Source organism: Mchenga conophoros, linkage group LG8, assembly GCF_057382185.1.
Source record: "Mchenga conophoros isolate Kocher_MC1m ecotype Shallow Benthic linkage group LG8, M_conophoros_male_GT1.1, whole genome shotgun sequence".
Classification (NCBI taxonomy): Eukaryota; Metazoa; Chordata; class Actinopteri; order Cichliformes; family Cichlidae; genus Mchenga; species Mchenga conophoros.
Genome location: NC_140533.1, coordinates 26,055,975 through 26,079,819, shown reverse-complemented (window position 1 = coordinate 26,079,819; position 23,845 = coordinate 26,055,975). Strand labels below are relative to the sequence as shown.

General features: G+C 39.6%; 1 protein-coding gene across 1 annotated transcript in view; it reads left to right on the top strand.

Moving 5' to 3' along the window:
• Positions 1-23,845, top strand: part of myo1d (myosin 1D) — a 125,164-nt gene that overhangs the window by 75,272 nt on the left and 26,047 nt on the right. The window contains exons 17-21 of the mRNA XM_085285242.1: positions 528-751; positions 1,999-2,137; positions 3,142-3,246; positions 3,445-3,558; positions 14,313-14,467. Of these exons, the coding sequence (XP_085141368.1) occupies positions 528-751; positions 1,999-2,137; positions 3,142-3,246; positions 3,445-3,558; positions 14,313-14,467 (737 nt within the window). The remainder of the gene's footprint in view (positions 1-527; positions 752-1,998; positions 2,138-3,141; positions 3,247-3,444; positions 3,559-14,312; positions 14,468-23,845) is intronic.

The following is a 23,845-nucleotide window of genomic DNA, read 5'->3' as shown; positions in this document are numbered from 1 at the left end:
GTTACAAAAATGCTGCTGTATTGAACATTTTAACTAGTACTCTGCAGATAAGCTCTGGCTACAACTGGTTAATCGATGCTGGAGTGTCTGGCCCATTGCTAGTTAAACCTTTACACTGTTCTCAGCCAAACACAGGAATCCACACCACTCAGCCATAAAAACAGCCCACTGTTACACTACTGTGAAGAATTCCTTCATTTTTACAGCAGTTTCAGCCAGACTATGTTTGTAACATACAGTATGTAGTTTTAAATCAGATGTGAAGGTTTTTATTAGCTCACTATAGAGATGGATTGGATTTTCTATGAAAGGCAGACTTGGCCTGTCATCCCAAATGATGGAGTTTCCTTGCAAAGTTATCAAAATATCATTTTGCATTATGAGCAGAAAGAGAGGCAATAATAAGCCATAAAACCCAGAGTGAGGATTGCCATAAAGCATTTAAAAGTACTTTCTATGTGGAGATCTGTACTGTAATTGCAATAAAATTATATCTATGTATTCTTTATGTGAACCCTTGTCTTCAGGTGTGGAGAGGAACTATAGCCAGAATGCGGTACAGACGCATGCGAGCTGCCCTCACCATCCTGCAGGCCTACCGACGCTACAAGGTCAAGTCTTACATCCGTGAGGTCAACCGTCGCTTCAAAAACGTGCGATCCATGAAGGATCATGGCAGGCACGTGAAGTGGCCCACGCCCCCCAAGGTTCTGCGCAGGTTTGAAGAGGCGCTCAAGAGCATCCATAGCAGGTACTCCACAAGAAAACATCTGCCGAGATAGATTTTTAAACAGGCCCATCATGTATGTAAGTGTGTTTCTACTCCTATAATTGGTTTATGCTAGTCTGGAATAATTGATTAGACTGCAGAGTTGTAACTTTTCCCTGTTGTTTTGTTTTCGCAAAGAAAAAACTACAAGCAAACCAGAATCCATCTTTGTAAACCATGTGAGAGCATTTAACCTGCTTGTTGGCCAAATGTGTCTAGGGCTGGGTTTATAAGTAGAGGATATAGGTGAGGGCTTGGTTAATTTTATAGCTAGTTGGTACAGTTTGTTTAATCTGCACACCTAACATTTATTTTAGAGTTTGTGTACTCCCAGAATTCAAAGCATACGTGGCTATTGAGAGATCTTTAGCTCAGACTTGCAGCGTCCATGTGGCAGATCGAGGTGGGATCACATTCTCACCATAAACAAATATGAATGTTAGGAGTAAATTCTCCTTGTTATCCACTATTTCTGAATACAGCACCTTCTTCCTGTATTGACTTTTGTTGCTCCTGCCCCGAGCACATCTAGCCAACAGGCAGACAGAACATTCTTATAAGGCTTATGGTTCACTTTAAGTTTGCTTTCTTTGTTTTCTCTGTGAAAAGAAACAAACCACAGGACGAAATTAAAGTTTAAAAGAGTAAATGAACTGTTAAACTTGTAGAAGCAAATATCAGCTTTTAATGATGACCAACTGTTGTTGTATTATACGTTCAGAACAGAAACAGAAGCTGAACCTTATTCAAACAAAATGTTTTTAAATTGTTCTCTTTTGAAGAAAATCGCTTTCCTAAATTGGCTGAACTAAAAGTAAATCTGACTCCAACCACAGGAGACAACACATGCCCTCCAGTGTTATTTTACATCCAGATGAGTCTTTTTGAAGCAACTTACACATGTTTCCTTCTGCCTTGGGCTCACACTGGGCATTGATTTTTCTTTCTCCATCAAAGGCTCATCACTTCCTTTCATCCCATTGTCTGTTTGTTTGCCTTTTTTCTATTTGAAGCCGGACACAGTGAGAAAATAACCCTCCTAGAGAATTATGTTGGCTGTCAGTAAATACAGTACAGTGAAGACGGGGTCGACTGCAGTCCTGCTGCAACACCCCACTGACCCGACTACAGTAACAAGGCTCTGTGCAGCATCCTTTATATAGAAAGTTCGATTTTCCTCCGTTCTAAGTTTGCTCTGTGTGTGTGTTTTTGGATGCGTTTATCTCCAGGTGGTGGGCATGGACACTGATCAAAGGCTTATCTCCAGAGGAGACCCTGCAGGTGAGGGCCAAGGTAGCCGGCCTGGAGGCCCTGAAGGGCCAGAGGGCTGATTTGGGGCTGCAACGGGCCTGGGAAGGAAACTATCTGGTGAGTAGGAGGGGTAGCATGAGTCCAGTCATGAAAAAGACATATTTTACAGAGTGAAATTGGCCATGCTAGCTTTGTTCATGCAGGCATTGTCTCCTGCAGCTTGCATCAGCTGCTGTTTCTCTGTGGCTGAAATCCAGATCAGACGTAGTTATTGAACCTCAATGCTATGCAGTTTGTAGCATAAAATGCTGAAAAATAGAGTACCCTGCTGGTATTAAACATGTGATTTAATTCATTCATTGTTTGCTGACTCTTCAATCAGACAATGTTTAATAATACTGCCTGCATCCAAACTTAAAACCCTGGTTTATTTTCTTTTGGATTCAGGCATTAATCAGTCTGATCATCGCTCATGACATCCTATTTCATTTCAAAGTTTCAAAGTTGTAGACCACGAACCAATAAGTGATGATATGGTGGCCTTGTCTAACTTTTATATGCACTCTATAGAGAAACCTTCCAGTTAAAAACAAAGGAAAAGTGTTTAGTCTCATTCTTTGAGCAGATTTATTAAAGAAAGTATCAAGCAAGACAAGAAACAAACAGTGTGATATGAATGGAAAATAAGCCTAAAAAGAAGGGAAGCAGTTTTACACCTCGCATTTATTTTACAGACCTCAATTACACCCGGTGGACATTAGAAGACATAAGAAGATAAGCATCTTAACAATGTAATGTTGGCTCAGCTGTTTTCCCAGTAAATAGTAATTACCATAGAGTGTGAATACTGGACTGAAGGAATGTACCCAATTAAGCCAGGGTTTTTTGTCAGTGGATGTTGTGGCTGTCTTTAGGTTAATTATATATGATTCAAACAATTTATTCATTTAAAACTCCTGCAATGAAAACATTTTCATTGTGAGATAATACATTCATTAAACCAATAAAAATGCATGCATAAATAGGATATTTATAAGCTCATCTTAACTTGGGCAGGTTGTGAATTAATTCGAGTTAAACTGGAATATTTTGATAAGTTTCTTGTGGTGTGTGTCTGACAGAAGCGAGACAGCCCTGACACAGCAGCATCGTTCACACTGGTCTCAAGCGATCTGCAGCGGAAAGACAAATTCATGAGAGTCCTGTTCTCCTGCAACGTACGCAAGGTAAAAGCTTTTCAGAGCAGATATCCATGACTTTACCACATGTGCACACACTCACAACACGTGTCTGTGTGTACAAAGACATAAACCCAGCTGCTGATGGCTCACAACATTTCCCTGCAGGGTGTGTAAATGTCACCGTGTTTGTGTGCACCTACTGTATCCCGTGGTGTCACTAATGAGGAGCTTTGTGTTTCCCAGATCAACCGTTTCCACAAGTCGGAGAACCGGGCTGTGCTCATCACTGACCGCCACCTGTACAAGATGGACCCCCTGAAGCAGTACAAACCCATGAAGAGCATCCCCCTCTACAACGTATGACACTCTTTGTTTTAACGCTTCTTTTACTGTAAACAGACAAAATCAGCTCTATAGATACTGCTGTAACAGACCCTGTAGTTCAGGGGTTACATGCTGCTTATCTGCTTAGTGGAGATATCATCTTAATTTCAGGAGCAGGACCACTCCTCCTTCACGCCCCCTCCGGACTCAGGCTATAAAAGCCCCCCTTCACCAATACCTGCTGTTCTCATTTTCATGCCCCACCCTTCCCCCAATTTTCTCTCTCTTCTCCTCTCTTCCTTTCCTTCATTCACTTCTCGTTAGTACATGGGGATCTGCCCGGCCCGGGAGCCGTTGCCAGTCCCCTTCGAGGCCTTCCCCCAAACCACAGCACCAGTTCACATTTCCTCATCGCCCATCGTTACCAAGGATGTGGTCCCAGCTAGTGAAATGTAACATAAAGTGTTCTCGATGTAAATTCATATTTACATCAAATTTGTTGTTAGTGTCGCAGGTGTGGGTCAGAATGAGACACTTGAGTCGTCTCTACCTGAAACATCATAAATTAAATAGAAATTCATAGAATATGCATAAATAAGTTTGTTGATTTAAACTTTAAAGTTTTGTAATTAAAAACGGTAACAGTAAAACAAATAACATTTCACATAGAAATAGTTAGCTGTGAGTAGCAGCTACTCACAGCTATGTATTCTTACACAAATGCAAAGTAAGGGGTTTTATCATAGTGGTGAAATAAATATAAAAAACTTATTTATGCTAAGCCTTTTCCTTTTAAAATACTGCTTCAGGCCTTTCAGAATTCCCCTCGTAAAACTGTCCATTTACTTTCCAACCAGCCAATTTGTCCACTGGAATTACTCTAAACTCTTTGTAGACATTTGCAACCAATGCTCAGAATCCTTTACATTATATCTTATTTAAGAAATGTTCATAAAACACTAAAAAAGAATAAAAAAAAAAAAGACTGGCACTTGAGAAAAGGAGGTTATCATGTCTTATACTTGTGGTATATGAATTGTTATTGTTATTGTTTGTTCAGAAACTATCCTGAAGCTGAGCCCTGCTAAGGTACAAAGCCACAGCATCCAGGCTATGCTGCAGTTTGTTGAGATTTTATGCGACACTGCTCACTGTTGTGCTAATGTGTTTTTCCATATGAGTGTTTCTAAGTTTTACATACTCCATCCATTGTTTTCTTCTAGCTCTACTGTACTTTGGATAGTAATGACTAAACTTGCTGATCTGAGTCCTAGCTTTCTGTAGCTTTGTGATACCAGCTCCAGACGATAGATAGGTGGATCTAAACACCCTTTCTCTGATCAATATCAAACAGATATTAGACCGAATGACAGTGAGTGCGTGAGGGTTCATATGATAAGGCATGAATTTATTTATTGCTGAACCCCAGCCATGTATCTGTATAGCACCAATTTAAACTCCCAATTTACTGCAGAATTTAATATGACCTACTTATGGCCAAGTTAAATTGTTTACTACATTTAACTGAAATCATATATTGGAAATTGAAAACCTGCTTCTGTGGAATAAGAAGTATGAATTGCCTGGTGTAATTATGAAAGCAGGAATTTGAATCATTCTTCTCATGCTGTACATTAGTTTTAAACTTTGTTTAGTATTTAGTAAAGGAGTGCTGCTCAGAAGGTTTCCTGTAATTAAAGAGTCTTAGATATTTTTTTTCAGTTGATTAACTGCTTGGTCTGTCAACATGCTGTACAATGGTACGAATATTAGAAACATTTGCTCAGACTAATTGGCTTAAAATGATCATTTAAATTAGTTTAAATGATATATTTTTAACTATTGGGCAAGCAAATTCCATCAGTTGTACGTGCAAAAATCCCATCCTTTTAAACTTTCGGTCAGGTCTTTAGGGAATTTCTTCGAGTTCATCTGAATCTGCAAAAACACATCTCCTCACATAAATCAGAATCTTATCTGAGAAACAGGAGGTGAGATTGTGACCATGTGTATTGAATTGGTGTTATGAATCTAGCATCCCCACTTTGAAGTGGTGATTGTTATATCGATCTACTGGGTTGGCAAGTTGAAGATGTGTGTCAATAATCCAAGTTTTACAAATCATTGTAGCAACATCCCCAAGTTTATCTTCTGAAGTAGATATTTCTTGGCAAAACATTTTATTTGATTCTTTTTTTAAATTAATTTCCTTTTAAAGTTTCACATGAGTGTGGACAAACATGAATATAAAATTGGTGGCTCGTGAACAGAGATGTAATCTGATTACTTTTTTCAAGTAACGAGTAAAGTAAGGGATTACTATTGCAAAAAGGTAATTAGATTACTGTTACTTTCCCGTAAGCACGCTGCGTTACTGCGTTACTAAAACCGTGATTTTTTGCGAGTGTCTCATGACAATGACGTAAGCGAGTGCGACGTTCGTGACAACAGCTGTGTGCAGATCAACAATGGATCATATATCGAGTGCAGGAGAGAGCATGAGCGTGCAGCGTTTAAAGCGTGGAAGTACTGACCTTACTTTGAGTTTGATTCCGTAAAAAGTGACAAAAACATTAGTGTCCGCTGTTCACTGCGTGGGAAGAAAACTTCTTTTTACAGCGAAAAAACCCCTGAACTTCCGAGCAAACCCCGAGTGTGCGGATTCTTCAACTGACCGCTGCAGCACACCTGCACCAGGGCAAACCTCTGCTTGCTATGCAGGTGAAAATAGAGCAACAGGACCGCTGAGTCTTTGATTTTATTTATTTTCTGCTGTGTTTTACTTGCATCTATTTGAAAGAGTGAGTGTAAACACAAAAAATATTTTATTGTATGTGCTGGAATGTGCAGAAAATAGGTTTAAATGTTAAACTAATTTCTTCAAGTCAGAGAATGGTGCATATAATTTAATTTTTGCTTGATGAATAAAGTTAAAAGATTAAAACTGATAAAACAAGTTTAAAAAAAAGAGACTTTTCCATTTGATTACATTTTGTATGATGGATTATGCAGAAAAAGTAGAATAGGGCTTTATTACCTATTCAGGTTTTAAATCGTGTTTTTAAAAAGTAACTAAGTAATTAATTACTTTTGAAAATAAGTAATCAGTAAAGTAGCAGGATTACTTTTTGGGGGAAATAATCAGTAATTAGTTACTGATTACTTTTTTCAAGTAACTTGACCAACACTGCTGGTGCATCCACCACGAACCCTCCTAACTGATGTCCTGCTGTATGTTAGAACCAGCAAACAACAAACAGAAAGAGGAAGCAGTGTGAGTGGCTTCCTGAATCTGTAGCAAAGGTGACAGTATTGATTTCCCACCAGCCTGTTATCCTCTGGCAATGTGTCAATATGCAAAAATTCTCATTCAGCTTTGCAGTTGGCTGGTTTTAATTCACGTTCTCACTGTGATAGGTTCATTAATGCTGCTGCATGCACGTAGCACAGGAGGCTGTTTCCATGGTAAATGTGTCCTGTATGATTCATGCTGCCATTTATTACAGCCAAAACTAGCATCATTTAAGGTTAACTGCTGCTATTGTTATAACAGCTTATTATTATAAGGTCAGTAGATGATTTGATCCTGTTTCAGTTTGTCCTTGTAAGCTTCTAAACTGATTATTATACTACCCCTAGTCTCTGCCCGTAACTGGCATGCTCAAAAGTTGGCGTATTTGCTTTCTTGCTGCAAGTTAGATTAGCCGTGTGCATTTTTGCATTTGGGGTTCTTGACAAGCTGTGCATTAACTTGGTGTTTATGCTGACCCTAGCAGTTTCTAAGCTGCACACTTCTCATTTTAACATCTCTCACTGTTTCGTCTTCATGTTTAAAATCTGTCATTTAATGTCCAAAGCCTCCAGCTGTTTAGTTTAATTTGTGTTCACTTCATAGCAAATGAGATATTTGGCATTCCTCATTAGTTGAGGAATGTCTGCTTTTGGAAGTCGATCAGGTAAAATAATGATGGTCATGATTTTACTGATATTATCAAACCTGGCTGTCGCTAATACAAGCATGCTCCAAAATAACTGCTGGACTATCCCTGAGATAAATTTAAGCTCTGGGTGCCATCGCAGTCCTAGGAAAAAAGTCTGACCACTTGACCGCAGCATCTCTGGCCACTTACGCTGGGCTTACAACAGCAGTCTTTATTTAAACGAATGAACAGAGAGCTAAAACTTTATATTACTGCTCATATGGGTGTCAATTATACTTGCACAGTAGTTCAGGTGTTTTTACTACGATAACAGGCCGACCACCACTCAGGTGAAACTCTTGAGATATAAAAGTTCAATCTCACAGAGCATGTATAAACTATATATTATATATTTGAAAGTAGAATTTCTTTCTTTTAAACTTTAATGAACATGTTACACAAACTTTTGGCATTTCCGTTTTGGCCATCAAGTGCTCTGCTGCGGTAAAATGGCACAAACGTTGCTTGTGCTCTGCTTTTGAACCTCTGACCTTCGAGGCGAGGCAAAAATGATATAGAAAGTGAAGGTGTAACGCATTAATCTCCAAGGCACATACGCCCCTGTCGTGTGGAAGAAATGAGTGAGATATGAGGCTGCTGTGCACTGACAGCTATGACAAGAAACCCCAGCATTGAATCTGACAAAGTGACAAGTGGGAATTAGAGAGCTTGTAGATGGACACCCAAATCCGGCATCGCTGCATCTGGAAGTGAAATTGGGAGATTGAGTTGAGACAGATGGTGGCAGACAGAGAGAGCAGCATGAGTTAAGGGGATTTTTAGTTATTGTTCATTCAGAGAGAGTGACACACACATATGCATATGCACATCCTGAATTGATGTACGAGGCATACAGAGAGCCATCAGTGCACAGGGAATGGTTTGTAGCATTCAAACATTGACAGTAACACAATGGGAGTAGTTCAGTATACGCAGAGCTCTACATGCAAACTGTATTTGGAGGGAAACGTGAGGACAGAGACATTCTGACAGCTCGTCTTTTTTCAGATTTGATCTAAAGTATAAAAAATTAGTGGTGTTCTGAAATCGTACATTCAGTAATATTGTGCATTTTTGTTATTAGGTTGGGCTCTTTTGCAAATACTCCCAACAGACGGCTGTTTACTGGAAATGATTACAGTGCCAAGCTTTTTAATGAAGTCATCGGCATTCACAAATTAGTGTCTGTACAATAAGAGGTACGCTTTTATTGTAAAAGATCCACAACTGTGCTTATAAAAAGTCCAGACTTCATTTAAATTCGGCTGACCACCTGTTCAAAATCATCTCTTTCCTGCAGACACGTTACAAGTGCTTGTACGTACACCGCATCAATTTCTTCATTGACTTTAAATTTTCCTGAGAGCAAACATCATCTTCTGTATCACTGCTGATGAGCGCTGGGTTATCAGGCAACAACACAGGGACCACACAGCAATTTTCAGGGGAGGAAAGTGCAGAGTTCATGGTGATGCAACCAGACGCATGGTTCTCATTTATTTTTTCCAACATTTACAGCTTTGTGCTGCCTGAATTCCCAGCCCAGGGTCACACTGTACAAATTGACATTGTGTGCCCTCTCACAGCACACTGAAGAGACAGGAGATTTTTCTTCACCACCTGCAACTGGCTTCCTGTAATTTTGTCCTCTTCAAACTGAAATTGAAGTTGCAGGATGGACATTTTTGCACAGAATAGGAGATTTAACACATCACTGATGCACAAATGCAAGTGATCAGAACAGAATTTCCATGGTGTGATCTAAAAATGGCAGCAACTGAAGGTCCACATGTGCACAAAGAAACTGCCTTTAAGTGGAGATAGAAGCAAATTTAAATAAAAACATCTTGCTCTAAACCAATAAATGCACAAACACATAACACGGTCTTTAGGTGTCGAACTTTCATTCATCTTTTTTTTTTTTAATCGTTACATCACTGTCCCAGTGTGTACATAACATACAAGACCTTTATGTAATAAATGTCAGACTGCAAGGGTGAGTGAATTGGTGAAGGTGAAAAAGTGCAAGAGCTGAAGGAAAGGTGGGTGAGGAGGAGCGGATAGAGATGTGGGCAGACAGCCACAGCAGCGTGACTTGGTGCTATTGATCAGACAAGGTCAAAGAGATGGGAGAGCAGTTAGCTCATTGTTGATTAGCAGTGATAGGCTAACACCACAGCATCCCCTTGGCTGCCCTATTCTGTGTATTTACTGCTGCTCCTGCAGGGCAGCTAAAAGGAAAGACTGGGCTGATAGATGGCCAAAACTGTAGTGAAGAGCCAACAACTGTCTGCCAGAGGATTTATATGCCAATTAATGCTGTGAGATCATTGGCTTGTTATCGTTCATTGAAATTAAACAAAATAACGTTGAAGAAAGGGGTGAAATACCAATTCTGAATCGGTGGCTCGCGTTGCTTCTGTTCGCAATCTTTTTTTTTTTTTGTCTTTTTTTTTTTCATTCTTTTTTACCTCGTCTTCTTCCTCCCCCCCATTTCCTATCTAGTGCTGACTTTCCCCTCTCTCTTCTCTCTCCCGCCGTTGTTGTCATGCCAACTTCCCAGGAGACGGTGTTGTCATGGATACCGAGCGGCAGGGCAGATCAGCTGATGTCTGGTGTCATTCAGGCATGTGCACAAATCGGCCTCCTGTATGTGCGCTCGTTCCCTCCCTTCTTTGCAGTGAGCTCCCGCTCTCCTCATACCTCTCAACCAAACACAAACTAGAGCTGCAGTGTGACCACATATACTTTATTTACACACTCAGTTCAATAGTCTACATAGGGCTGTGTAGTGCGTGGTGTTTTTCTTGACCAGTTGTCTCCAATAACTCAAAAGCATTGAACACAAGAAGTGCCAGCTTATGCACTCCCAAGATCAGGATATGATGAAAAATAAATTGTAATAATACTGTAAATTTGTGCATCTGCAGCTTGAATACCCTTGCATTTTTGCAACCTGGATGGCTATGGAGCTTAAGTTATTATATTCATTTAATCACAGAGCACCCACCCTTTCCATCGTAATTGGGCTTCTGGGATGTGTTATATAACCAATTATTTGATCCCCAAAGAATAAACTGGGAAAACCTGCTGTTCACATTTTGTCCTCTTGACATCCGTGGTCCATATATATATATATATATATATATATATATATATATGTATATGTATATATATGTATATATATATATATATATATATATATATATATATATATATATATATATATATATATATATATATATATATATATATGTATATCTCTATATCTCAAGTTTTCAGAAAATTTTTGGAAGATAATAAATCTAGGAAGGTGTTCATATTTACTTTTAATTGATTAACTATTGAAACATCTATAACATGAAGTGTAAGAGTGAAGGTTCCACTCACAGTTTCACATTTCTTGCAATATTCCATATCCTAAAGATAATCGGTTATTATTAACAAACAAGACAACAAAGAGGAGAACATGAAATATTATGAAATAACTGGGATTCATCACATCTTTAAAAAGGCTCAAAAGTTGTACAGTCGTGTAGTCTACATAACAACTGCACTGAAAATCCTACAGTGTAATCGTCAATGCAGATCCAGAGCGTGTAGCGCCCAAATTGGAGGGCAGGACTAAAATATGTCCATATCTCCAAGTTTTGTTAAATATGTAACGGGATGACAGACGAGTCATTGAGCAGGTGGCGGGGCAGATGAATGGCTCTAACAGATTCCATATTCTGGTTAAACTGATTTGGGGGAATCAAGACAGAGAAAAAAATGAGACAAGGAAGCGAATCTGAATGTATCATTACCCAACTCATTAGAACACCGACTGTCGTTCCAATCAATTAAGCCTTTAATATAAATGTAAATGTAATCGGCTCTTTGTAATTAACTGTGGGTGGATTGCTATACAGAGAGGCATGGCTTTAGGCTTTAATTCACGGTGATTACGTGAAGTGTTTGTTTCTGAAATCACGGGCATCATGTTGAGGCTAAATAAGCTAGCTGGTTGATTTGCCGCCGGTCAAAACCTGTCTCTGCTTGTCTGCCTGTGATGGGGAGTTTGTCTCGGCATTGCTCTCTGGTGATGGTTATTAGTGTAGCTGACTGGCTGCCCTCTGGCTATTTCCTCAACATTCACTGCCTTCAGTTCAACTTGGAAAGACAAAGAAAAATGGCTAAAACCTAGGGGAGATGACAAAGGAGACAAAGGAAAGCGAGGCTAAATAGAGGGTGGATATAGGATAAAGGGAAAAGTAATGGGAAGTTAATGAGAAATGAAGCTCAGGTCTTCTTTTTTCTCCTGAAAAGTGTTTGTCTGTAAATATATTGGATTCTTCCTGCAGCTTTGTAGACCTGTGAAGCAGACAATCCAGCTGAAAAACAGAGTCTCCTTTTAACCCAGCTGCTTTAGTTCGGGGGGCTCTAATTGGAAAAATTAGACTGGCCCTTTGGGAGGCTAATCTATAAAGCATTACTCTAGATGCTGATGACGTTCTCCACCAGAAGAAATCCCGTACACCAGTTGACACCAGAGACGGATACTGACTGATATTTGTCCGAGTAATTCATCACATCTTGTCGATAAATCACCAATTTGCCTTAGTGTAATAGTAATGATCTTTTCTTATTTATTCTGAGAAAATTCAAAAAGGGGTTTTTCATGATTCAAACAGAGTATTTCTTTTCTTTTCTTCCATATACCATATACCCTGTATATGCATCCTTTTCGGGGACACATAAAAACAGGAACAAGCAGCAATATTTTGTACAATCCTATCATAAATGAAAAGTAAGGGGGGAAAGTATGTTTAGCCTACACAATTTCTGCTAGAAGATCGAGCGGCTAATAGTTTCCTTTGAAATGAAGAAAACACAATGTTTAAAGAATAAAAGTACATGCCCAGCCTTGTCCCACTGTTGAAATTAACAGGATAAAGACGTGCATATTGGAAAAAGACAAGACTAACGGAAGAAGATCATTAACATATACTGGCCTCTTCCTCAGACAGTTTGCTTCATATTGATATGATGGCATCACACAGTTTCTGCAGATTTGTTGGCGAAACATCCACCATGCGAATCTCCCATTCAAACACTCTCTGGGACTGAGATCTGGTGACTGATGGGCAGATTTGAGTGGGTTAAACTTGCTGTTCAAGAAACCAGTTTTAGATCATGGATGGAAGCGGCCATCAAAGTAGGGCTGCAACAAACAATTATTTTGATAGTCGACTAGTCACTGATTATTTTTGCGATTAGTCGACTAATCATTTCAAGCATCCATTGGACATAAAATGTACAGCTTATTGCACCCGCAGCATCTGCTCTTATATAACTATCATTAGCATACAGCTTTAAGTGTTTAAGGTATGTGCTAACTAAAAATAAAGGCAAGATGATAGTTTATTAAATTTTAATGAAATTTGAAGATTGTTTTGGTGAAGTTTAATAAACTCAGCCGTCTGCACCTTGCTATCTAAAATATAACAGCCAAACAATAACATTTTTAAGTTATCTAAGTGACTTATATATCATGTTTAACCTGAGTAGCAAAAGACGGCGGTGGGTTTGAAAACGATTTGCCGGGAGTCCGGTGTTCTCACGGGCTCTAGCGAGCCTTAAACCCCGCTTAGCTATCGAGCTGGTGGAAAACAGACGTCTCCGAAAACGTCGGAGCGCTTTTGAAAATATGTGATGTCTTGATAAACTGAGCAGATATTTGAAGTTTACACAGCTACATTCTCGCCTGAAAATATGTTAAACGTTTATTTTGTGACCCAGAAAGAATAATAAGAGTAAAGTTAAAACTAACTAGCTGCCGCCATTGTTGGAAACTGAGCAGGGCTGTGCTATGAATTCTGGGACACAGCTGCTTCTTCTTCAGGGTTTAACGGCAGCTGGCATCCTTGTACATGCAGTGCTGCCATCTTCTGTTTCAGTCCGTTATTACACTCTTAAATCCTACTACTTATTCCTGCGTCTTTGGGGATCTTACAAAGCTTCAAACGACGCGTCGACTATTAAATTAGTCGTCGACGATTTTGATAATCGATGTAATCGTGACTAGTCGACTAATCGTGGCAGCCCTACATCAAAGGATGGGTACACAGTGGTCATAACACAATAGATATGGTCGTTAACAATACTCAGACTGTGGCGTTTAATTAATGCTAAGGGGCACAAAATGTGCCGAGGAAATATCCCCCACACCATTACACTTCCACCACCAGCCTGAACTGTTGATAAAAGGGAAGATATTTTCAGTTTCTTACACAAAATGAGGCAGAAATTGAGACCTTTCGTTCTGCCTTTCTGTCAGCTCAAAGCAGTCCAGCCATTTTTTTCTGGCATCAGTAGGACATTTTCTCTGTAAACCCTGGAGATGGTTGTGTGGGAAAATCCCTGCCCATCTGGCATCAACGATCATGATAAAACACCTTTCTTTCCATTCTGATGATCACTTTGAACTTCAACAGGTCATCCTGAAATGCCTAAACACGTTCAGCTGCTGCTGTGTGATTGGCTGACTACATTAATGTGTTATGAGCCATTAAACAGGTGTACCTAGTAAAGTGGCAGGTGAGTGTAAGTAATTATTGTACTGACCAGTCCAAATCCTTCAGCTCTCTTCACTTTACTTCTTGGTGAAGCAAGCTGTGGTGAAACCAAATTACTCCACTGGTTTTCACAACTGTAACACTGTAACAGTGCAGAGTGTTTGTTTGTGTATTTCTCTGTCTGTTTTATGTACATGTTTATCTGTGTTTAACTGCGTGTGTCCTTTCTCTCTCTTTTTGTGTATCTCAGGTGACAGGGCTGAGTGTGTCCCCCGGGAAGGACCAGCTGGTTGTGTTCCACACCAAGGACAGCAGGGATCTCGTGGTGTGCCTGCAGGGTATGGTGCCTGCCAATGAGAGCCGCATCGGGGAGCTAGTTGGCACCCTGCTTAGCCATTTCAAGAGGTAAGCAGTGAGGGAAACAAGTAGTAGTCAGAGGAAGGGCAACAGGCACTGGTGAAAGCAGAGTCACCTGTTTATGTGCCTAAATATGATATGTTAAAATGTCCCGAAAAATGTTAGCTGTTCTGATTTAAAGACTTGTGGGTGACACGAGGTGAAGGTAGCTCATTTCTTCTATTTACTGTGTAGAGAAAACTGCTTCCAGTTAATAATCAGCATATTGTCCCCACTTAAACCTTGTGCGGCTCTCATTTGAGGTAATTTCCCGCATAGCTGCAGGAGCAACGTGCTTCCTAAATTGAGAAAATAATAAAATTGGCTCAATTGAATTTCTAGAACATTATGTCAAATCCAGTCACACTGGCTCATATGTGTGGTACTGGCTGATGTGACCTGTGGTTGCAGGATTATGAGGCAGTTAGAAGACGCAGCAGCAGCTGTCCCCACTTAAACCCTAATGTTCACTTAATAAGGACTCAGAGCACGCTTCAGGACAGGATATTAATTCGTACATCATTTGTTGTTTTCCTGTTCAGCTGAGAAAGGCAGATGGATAATTGGGATAAAATGTTTGTTAATTCTTTCTAAAGCTATTGTTTCGTTTCTACGTGGTTTTGTGTCCGCTTTAGGTCAAAAATGTGAAATGAACAAAAGTCAGTATGGATGCGCCAATCAGATGTTTTGATAGGACATCAGGCTAATCCTGATTAAAAAGCTGGATTGGTTCTTGCTGACAGCTGTCCAGTCTGTTCAGTTTAATTCTCGGTTGGTCTCTGTTCACTACGCCACGCGTCAGCATCATTGCATTGCTGAGGGAAAGATGTAACGTACGTAACATGGAGGAATCTTATCAGTTATGAGATATTTCACTTTTTTTGTAAATCTTCAGTTTTTTAACTTAACTGGAATCTCTGATCCAGTGAGCTGACATTACTGAGGAAGAACTACGCTATTTTAGATTTATGTCGCCATTTCAATGTTATTTCGCTTCACCTGTCTCTTGTATGCAAGGATGTTCATTCACAGTGAGACTGGGAGCAGGGAAAAGACAAACGCAGTAAAGATCGACACACTAATGTGAAATGAAGCTACTGTGCAAATGCAAACCCTGTTCTGAAAAAGTTGGGTTCTTTAAAATGGAAATAAAAATAGAATGCTCATCTAATAAATCAACTTTTATTCACATCAGAGGACATAGAAAACATATCAAATGTTTAAAATGAAGAAAAATATTGACTCATTTCAAATTTGATGACAGCAGCATGGGAGAGGACCGAGTTTATCACTGTAGTAGCTTCTCTTCTTTAATAACAACCTGTAAACATCTGGGAACTGAGGGGACCAGCTGAAGGATTTTTGGAGAGGATTGTGGACTGCAGACAGGGCAGTTAAGCACCCACACTCTTCTACTGTGAAGCCATGCTGCTGTAATAGATGCAGTATGTAGTTTGCTTAAATGCAGGCTTTGCTTAAATATGCAAAGCCTTTCCTGAACAAGTCATCGTCAGGATGGGAGCACACGTTCCTTTAAAACCTGTAGATAATGTACCCCCATACCATCAGACATGTTGGCTTTTTAGTAAACTTTGATAGAAACCTGCTCCTCTTTAATCCAAAGGTTGCATGTCCATGTTTTTGAAAAAGACTTTTGGCCCAGAGAAGATGTGTTTTTGGATCGTGTTCACTTATTGCTTCTACTTCTTTAATACAGCTTTAACCTGCATTTTTGGTTGATTCTCTGAACTGTGAGTTCTGGAAGTGTTCCTGAGCCCACGCAGTGGTTTTTCTTTGAATACTCATGCATATTTTTAATGCAGTGCCACCTGAGGGCCGAAAGATCTCAGGCATCAGAGATCTTCAGGCCCTTTCAAACTAAAAATCTAAAGCTTTTGAAGATATTGTGTACTGTAGATAAAATCTGGGCCAAATTAAATATGTGGATCTATCCACTGTGGGGACCCCTTGCAAATAATCGAGCAGCCGAATGAGGTTATAAAAATTTCTTTAGTTCAGTAAATCTATATTTATTTGTTACAATTTTTTGATAAAGTTACACAAAACGATTTCCCATCTGTTCTTCACAGTGAGAAATATACTGTAGCTTGTTTTAGAAGCAGGCATCCAGTTAAGTCTGGGCATCTTTATTATTCAATCTTTTCAATTTGTGTCACCAGAAAGAAAGTTTTGTTTTTTTTTTACCTTCTAAACTTAAAACAAATATAGTGGAGAAATTCCATGTATCCATCTTCTTCTGCTTATTCAGTTCAGGGTTGTGGGAGTTGGGAAAAATTGTGTATTTAAATTCAGTTGACTGGTAATCATAGATTTTTATTTGTTTTTTCAGCTCAATAGTGTCACCAAAGTCTACAGCTGTGGACATCAGACATGCAGGTGATCGGTCCATCTTTTATTGACAGCATAAAAAAGTTTAACTTCGCTGTGTGAAACGTGGTGTGGATCAGAAAATGGACAAAAACAGTCAGAGTGTGTCTAAACGTGCAGTTCTTCTATAATTGCTGTTTTGTGCTCCACCTGCAGTATTACGTATTGAAGTTAGGGAAAATTTCATCATGTCTTCAAATATAAATAAAACATTTTATCCACATCCAGTCGTCAGTCCAACAACTGGCGTATTTATTGAGGGGAGGTGTGTGAACAGTCCTCTTTCATCCAAGCAGCACACACTCGCTGGTTATGGAAAAGATTACAAAGTCATCTATATGGGATTATTTTTTAAACGGACAAAACCAGCTGCCCAGGGACTTGGCTGCAGCATTCAGATAAAAGATGCATCAAGCAAAGAAAACCACTAAGGAGATTGCTAAAACGGCCTCTTCTTCTATATCTTCTTTTGCTTCTTTTGGCTTCTCCCTTTAGGGGTTACCACAATGGATCATCTGCCTCCATCTCTTCCTACCCTAGCAACCTCTTCTGTCAGACCAGCCCTCTGCATGTCCTCTTTCACTTCATCTATCCTTCTCTGTTATCTTCCTCTTTTCCTCCTGCCTGGCAGCTCCATCTCCAACATCCTTTGTCCAGTCTAGTCACTATTCCTCCTCTGTACATGTCCAAACCTCAGCCACCAGCCTTGCCCCTCTAACTTTGTCTCTAAACTGCTCAACCTGAGCTGTCCCTCTGTTATACTCATTAATAATCTTGTCCATTCTGGTCTGAACAAAACTCTTAGCCTCTTCACCTCTGCCACCTCCAGCTCCACCTCCTGTCTTTTTGTCAGTACTATAGTTTCCAAACCATACATCATAGCGGGTCTCACTATCATCTTGTGATGTTACACATCACCCCTGATGCTCGTCTCATACTACAATACATACTGTCTTAACCCGGCTTCTACAACTCCCTATAAGCTTTTTCCTCTGCCTTTGCAACCTCTCTGTCTGCTGTATGCTTTGCTTCCCAGTGCTCCTTCTATTTACCTAGAAAACAGAAGCTTTTTTTCTTCTTCTTGTGTTTGCTAGTGCGCACAAAGATTGGACACTGAAGCACTGGCTAAAGGTCATGTGGTCTGAGTCTAGATTTCAATTATTCCACAGTGGTGCAGAAAAGAGGTACATGAAGTTTATCAGTCATCCACGTCATCGTAGTTTAAGGATTTTGGAAAGAAAAGGATCTGGACTTCTTTAAATCGGATGGTAAGGTGGGGCTAGGCTTCACAGTGGGTTCACCTGAAACCTTGGCTGATTGTGACCCACACCCGTTTTCACACCTTGGCTCGTGTGACTAGGTAGAGGATCCATAGGGGGTCCATTACTCTCTTGGGGACACCCGCATAGGGCTTAAAATCTGTGACTCTCCACCAGTTGCTCTTAGAATTGATGAAGCTTCTCGGATAAGAGGTGAAACGTCTTCAAAGAAACTTAAAGAAGTCCAGACGCTTTTCTTTCCAAGCTCCTTAGACCACATGAAGTGATGCACCCATCGTGTCTAGTGTGGGTGCTGATCTGATCTGCTCAAGATTCAGTTGGGACACAACAAGATTCAGCAATGTTGTGTCCCCAAAACTGTGGTCAGCAGACTACCCGAATATACGTAATGAGCTGGAAACGACATGGAAATATTCCAGGATTCAGTGAAAGCGTGTTGAGTGTGAGAAATAATCTTGACGCTCGCCGCAAACCTCAACTTCAATCAGCGTCGGTGGGATGTGTGCCGCTTTATGCAGCGGTTTGACTTTCCCAACATCGATACAAGATCTCAGTGAAAAATGAATCCAACTCTGGATGGAAATCAATATGGTGACATGAGCTTGGCATAAGCTTATTGAAACAATGTATGTGTGCCATCATCAGCACTAAAGAGGGTCGAGTGAACTATTACAGTGTTTTTTTTTTGTTTTTTAGTTGCTTGGCAGTGTGTTTAGTATTTTCACATGAGTTGAACTTTGCGTTTTCATGGTAGAAGAAGATGTCAATGTCTAAGCTATGCAAATCCAAAATAAATGACTCAGTCTTAAAATAAACTCAGTAAGCTGCTAAATGACTGCTTAAGATCAAACCAGTGACACAATGTAGTTTGTTGATAGCTGACCTTTTCGTTAATTTGATATACCCATACATTAATGTTTTGATAAGGCGTGTTTTTAAGTCACTGACACTGATTATTATTATTCCTGACCCGTCTACAGTATAGTCTGCTACATGCATTGAGTTCTCTGTTCATGTTTGTGTCTCATTGTGTCTGTGGTTGTAAGAGAGAGACAGGGCGGTGCATATAGTATTGCTTGCAGACAGATGTGCCTGCATCTGCTCATCTTGGTGTTTAATGTGTTTGCAGCGTTGCCTGTGTGTGCGTCCTTCATCATTGCCGTTTGATGGTGTTACCTTGTTCCATTGTGGAGCCCATTTCCCCGTAGGTGTCGGGCTGTTAAGAACCTCCAGTGGGCCTCGCGTAATGACCCTGTATGTGCTTCACATTCAGGCTCATCCATCATTGTGAAACAGTGACAGAACAAAGGGAACACCAGCATGTGCAAATAATGTGTACGTGTTCGTGATTGTGCCTTTGTTCTTAGTAGATTTGTGTGTTGTGTTTGTGGAGGATTTCCCGAGAAGCAGTGTACATGCGATTGCGCTCATGCTTGTGTACTGTAGGATCTTCTGCATCCAGTGTCCTGCTGCTGCAGCTCCCTGTAGATGCGGCTTTAACCTTTATCTCTCCTTCAGCATGCTGCACAGTGTCCATAACAGCATACTGGAAGAAGGGCAGCTTAAATCAGCAACAAAGCAACACTTTATCCTCCTCAAAGTGACATCGAGGCCAAAACAGAATGACACCGCCAAAGGGAATAAATCCTCTTCTGTCATGGCTGTAGTCGGATACTTGAGTTTCCGTGTGGTGCCATTTCTTTTTGACAGTTTGCAAATCTGCTTGACATTAATCTGTTTGATATTTTCTGTTATTATTTATTTATTTATTTATTTTGCTGAGAAATGAAAGTATTTTTCATAATGTCAAGCACAAACTTATCAATACCAAGTTCCTTCAAGCTGGAGGGATTCAGAGATTTCGACTCCGCATACATAAGAAGATAACCCTCTTCCTCTTATCGGCCGTGATGCACCACTTGTCTGAAGAAATTCCAAAATATTTCAGTCTTATTTTGCATAAAAAGGAGGAGGAGGGATTAGATTCCCTTGCCTCCAGCCTTTCTTCTTTCTTTCTTCCTCTGCGTATCCTTTTTTGCTCTTCTTTCTTCTTCCTATTTTTGACTATCCCTATTGTCCTGATCTCAGTCTCTCCTGAACCCCTTAGGCCCCCCCTCCACTTGCTCATCTCTCTCTCTCTGACTCTTTCTCAATCTTTCCTTTTTCCTCCTCTGGCTCCCCCCCTCTTCATTTCTGGAGAAGAGGCAATGAAATATTTAAGGCTGTGCTGCTGTTGAGGCCTATATTTAGACAAGACAGAGCCACCCCCTTTTTTCTCTGTCTTTCCCTTGTGTGCGTGTGTGCTCCTGTGCGTGTGTGTTGACATGCGCACCATGCAGCAGTGATTGCAGCACACCCACAAATCCTCTGCTAGGATAGGAGTAGACACGCTGCATCTGTCACACATTAAAATCAAGGACAGAGTCAAAGAACCCAAAAGACCTCATATATATGTTCCAGTCTCTCTCACTGATTACTATACATCCTCTAATAGTAACAGGGTGGAATCAGGTCTATATCATAAACTGTATATACCATAACACAGTACATTAGTTTGTGAAGTCTTATTTCTTGTTCACCCCACGAAGAATATATCAAAGGACCAGCTATCAATAATGCAAAGAGAAACTATGGTTTCATTAGGACCAGTCTGCAGTGTGGTGTCAATAGACGCATATCAGAAATGCTCTGCCGCTGGCAATAAATGCCAAAGGTAAAGATTATCTGCCACCACAAGAAACGGCTGAATGTTTGCAAGTGTCTTTTTACCCTAAAATGTCTTTGAAGAGGACTTATTTTGCTTGTCCTTATTTTTTATCTTATATATTGTGTCAGTGTTTATATTAAACACGGTAGAAGTTTCAAATTATGAGGTCATAGTGTCTACAAATAATCTGTGTAAGCTAAAAACCTACTGAACTACTGCCCCAAGGAGCAGTATAAGATGAGAAGGGATTATTTTGAACTGTGATTCATGCAAAGCTTCTCTACTAGAGTCTAAGAATAAATATGTGAAGTATTAGGTAAAGCATTAACCAGCACAGAGAAAAAGATGGCAGAGGTATGGCAGTAATTCTCGTTTTCTCACTAGTGTTGCTTAAGACCTCAGTCACACAAGTTTAAAGACCAATCAGCAACCATCTGGTAACCACCAGTCACTGGAAATAAATGTGTATTCCATGATTGGTTGATGAGTGGTTGGTGGGAGCTGCTAGTGGTTGTAAAGAGGTATAAGGACCTGCAAGCCTCCTTATGATTGCTTTAGTTGCTAGCAGGTTGGCGAGGTCATCAGTAGATTGCACAAAAGACAGCAAATCTGCTGGAAACACTCACAGGCTGCTTGCTGAGCTTTACTGAAACTGACAAAAACCAGTTTTGAAATGTGCCAGCAGCACTGGTAAAGCACAACTTTTTCTTTGAAGACAAATGTCCCCCTAACCCTTGTTTTTTGGCTTTGTCTTCCAATATCAGACCCACCATGAATTGCAGGCCATGTTAAAGAACACCATTTCTCCTAACAGGGTGAGGTCTTTGTTAACTCATCATCATGAACAAGAGACTTGCACACTTTTAAAATGTGCACAATAAACCATGACTTGATAATAAATATGAGATTTACTTCGTGCTGTATTCTGTTTAAATGTGTTGCAGTTTATATCTCACTCAGTGCCACATCTCAGGCTTCCATGTTGACTCGCACTTTTCCTCACTGAGAGACAAAATGTAAAAATAACTTTGTAATGAATTATTCATCCTCGTCTTCAATTCTCATAGGTGATAAGCTCCAGGTGGTAGATAAATAAAATTCAATATATATATGCCAAAAAAAAAAAAAAGGGTTGGGATTTTTTATTTTTTGACATTTGAAAGTGGCACTCGGTGGGTTTTACGCCATGTTGATGTTGTTCTGAATGTATTATTAGAAACTTCTTGGCACGTCTTCCCCTCCTAACTCACCGCTGATTCTTTTAAATCCTTGGTTCACATAATCTCTGCTGTTTTCTGCCGTTGTAGTTGCTGCGATGTGTAAGCAGCTGGAATTGGTTTCTTAGATAAAGACTCTGGGAAGTCAAGCTGTTGCTACAATGTCCACAGTGACTAATGAAAAAGCCTGTGCAGTGGATGGATTGTGTGTGGATGTGTGGGGGGTTAAGGACATTGATAGCATCCTTGCCTGCTGTCCTCTGTGTGAATTTGGCTGCAACAAGAGATTAATGGTTTTGTTATTAAAAAATTCGTCAATTAGTCAAGGAGAAGAACATCGGGACTGAATGTAGTGCCAATACAATAACCGATTACATCCTAGTAATAAAACAGTTTGTTTGTTTTGTTTAACAAACCTCTGTATTGACTATTAACTTATTATATATTGATTACATAAAAACTACAGACTGTAAATAAACATTGGGCATAGTCACCTTGATGTTGACTGTTGTTTTGAGGCTGAAATTTAGGGGTTTAGGCTTTAGCTTTAGCTTTTTAGCCTGAAGTGATCAGGTTGTAGCTTGGATAACATGGTACTTTCTCAGCCTGAACAGTTGTATCGCATCACACAGACAGCCTACTATTTATTGTACAAATGTACAAATGAAATATTAGAATTTCAGCAACCAAAACTTGAGCAAAGGCTTCTTGGACAGGCTGTATGTATTGTTAGTGCCATTATCCACACAGCAGACCATATTACTTTGTCAGTATGAACAAGACATAAACATGGTTAAGAGGTCCAGTTTAGCTACTTAAATTAGCAGAGGTGAAGCAAACAGCTAGTGGCTACATCTGCCCGTGGTAGCAAGGCAGATATATTCCTAAGTATAAGCCTAAGTAGAATTTAAATGGATAAATTATACAACAATTTATACCAACTGCAGCGGTCACAAAAACGCTAAGACAAGTTTATTTGCAGTTTAATGTTAAAGTGTTTAGATAGTTAACAGTGCAGATTCCATTTGCACTTGCTCTTCCTTCTTTTAATGAGAAAAATCAGGCTGAAAAGCATTTATTTCACCTGGAAAAAGTTTTTTTTTTTTCCAATATTTGCCTTCTTTTTATAGACCGATTAAAACAGGACTTTTTATATGATAATTAAAGTATTTGGTGTTAAATTAACACAGATTTTGTTGTGCACCCGTGTAGTTTAGCTTGTTAGCTTTCAATGATATTTAGGTACAAACCAAAGTAGTAGCTGATGTTTTCAGTGTCTGAAATCATAATACTGCATCTTAATAAAAAGTTTTGGTATCATCAAAGTTGGTTAAATTAAATCAGAGGAGAACATCTACCTTCCTCGACAGTCCATCTGATAATTGAGACATTTTACAGAAATAAATCAAAAAATAAAGGACAGAGTAGTGCAAGACAAACAGTCAGGAAATGATGCTGAGTCATTGTTTGTTATAATGACAAATGGAAAAAAACAAGACAGAGAAGAAATCATTTCAGTTAACTGGAAAATGTAAAAGTTGTTCTGGTAAAAGAAAATAAAGCAGCAGTTTGGTGAGTATAACATGACGTCTGACAGATGAAATTAACTGAGCATCACAGCGTGCTTCACATTTATATTTATTATTTTGTGCTAGTTATTTAATTTAAAGTGATTTTTAATTTGAAAATATTTCACTCAAAACTAGGGATGGGTATTGATAAGATTTTCACGATTCCGATTCCATTTTCGATTCTGTTTAACGATTCGATTCTTTATCGATTCTCTTATCGATTC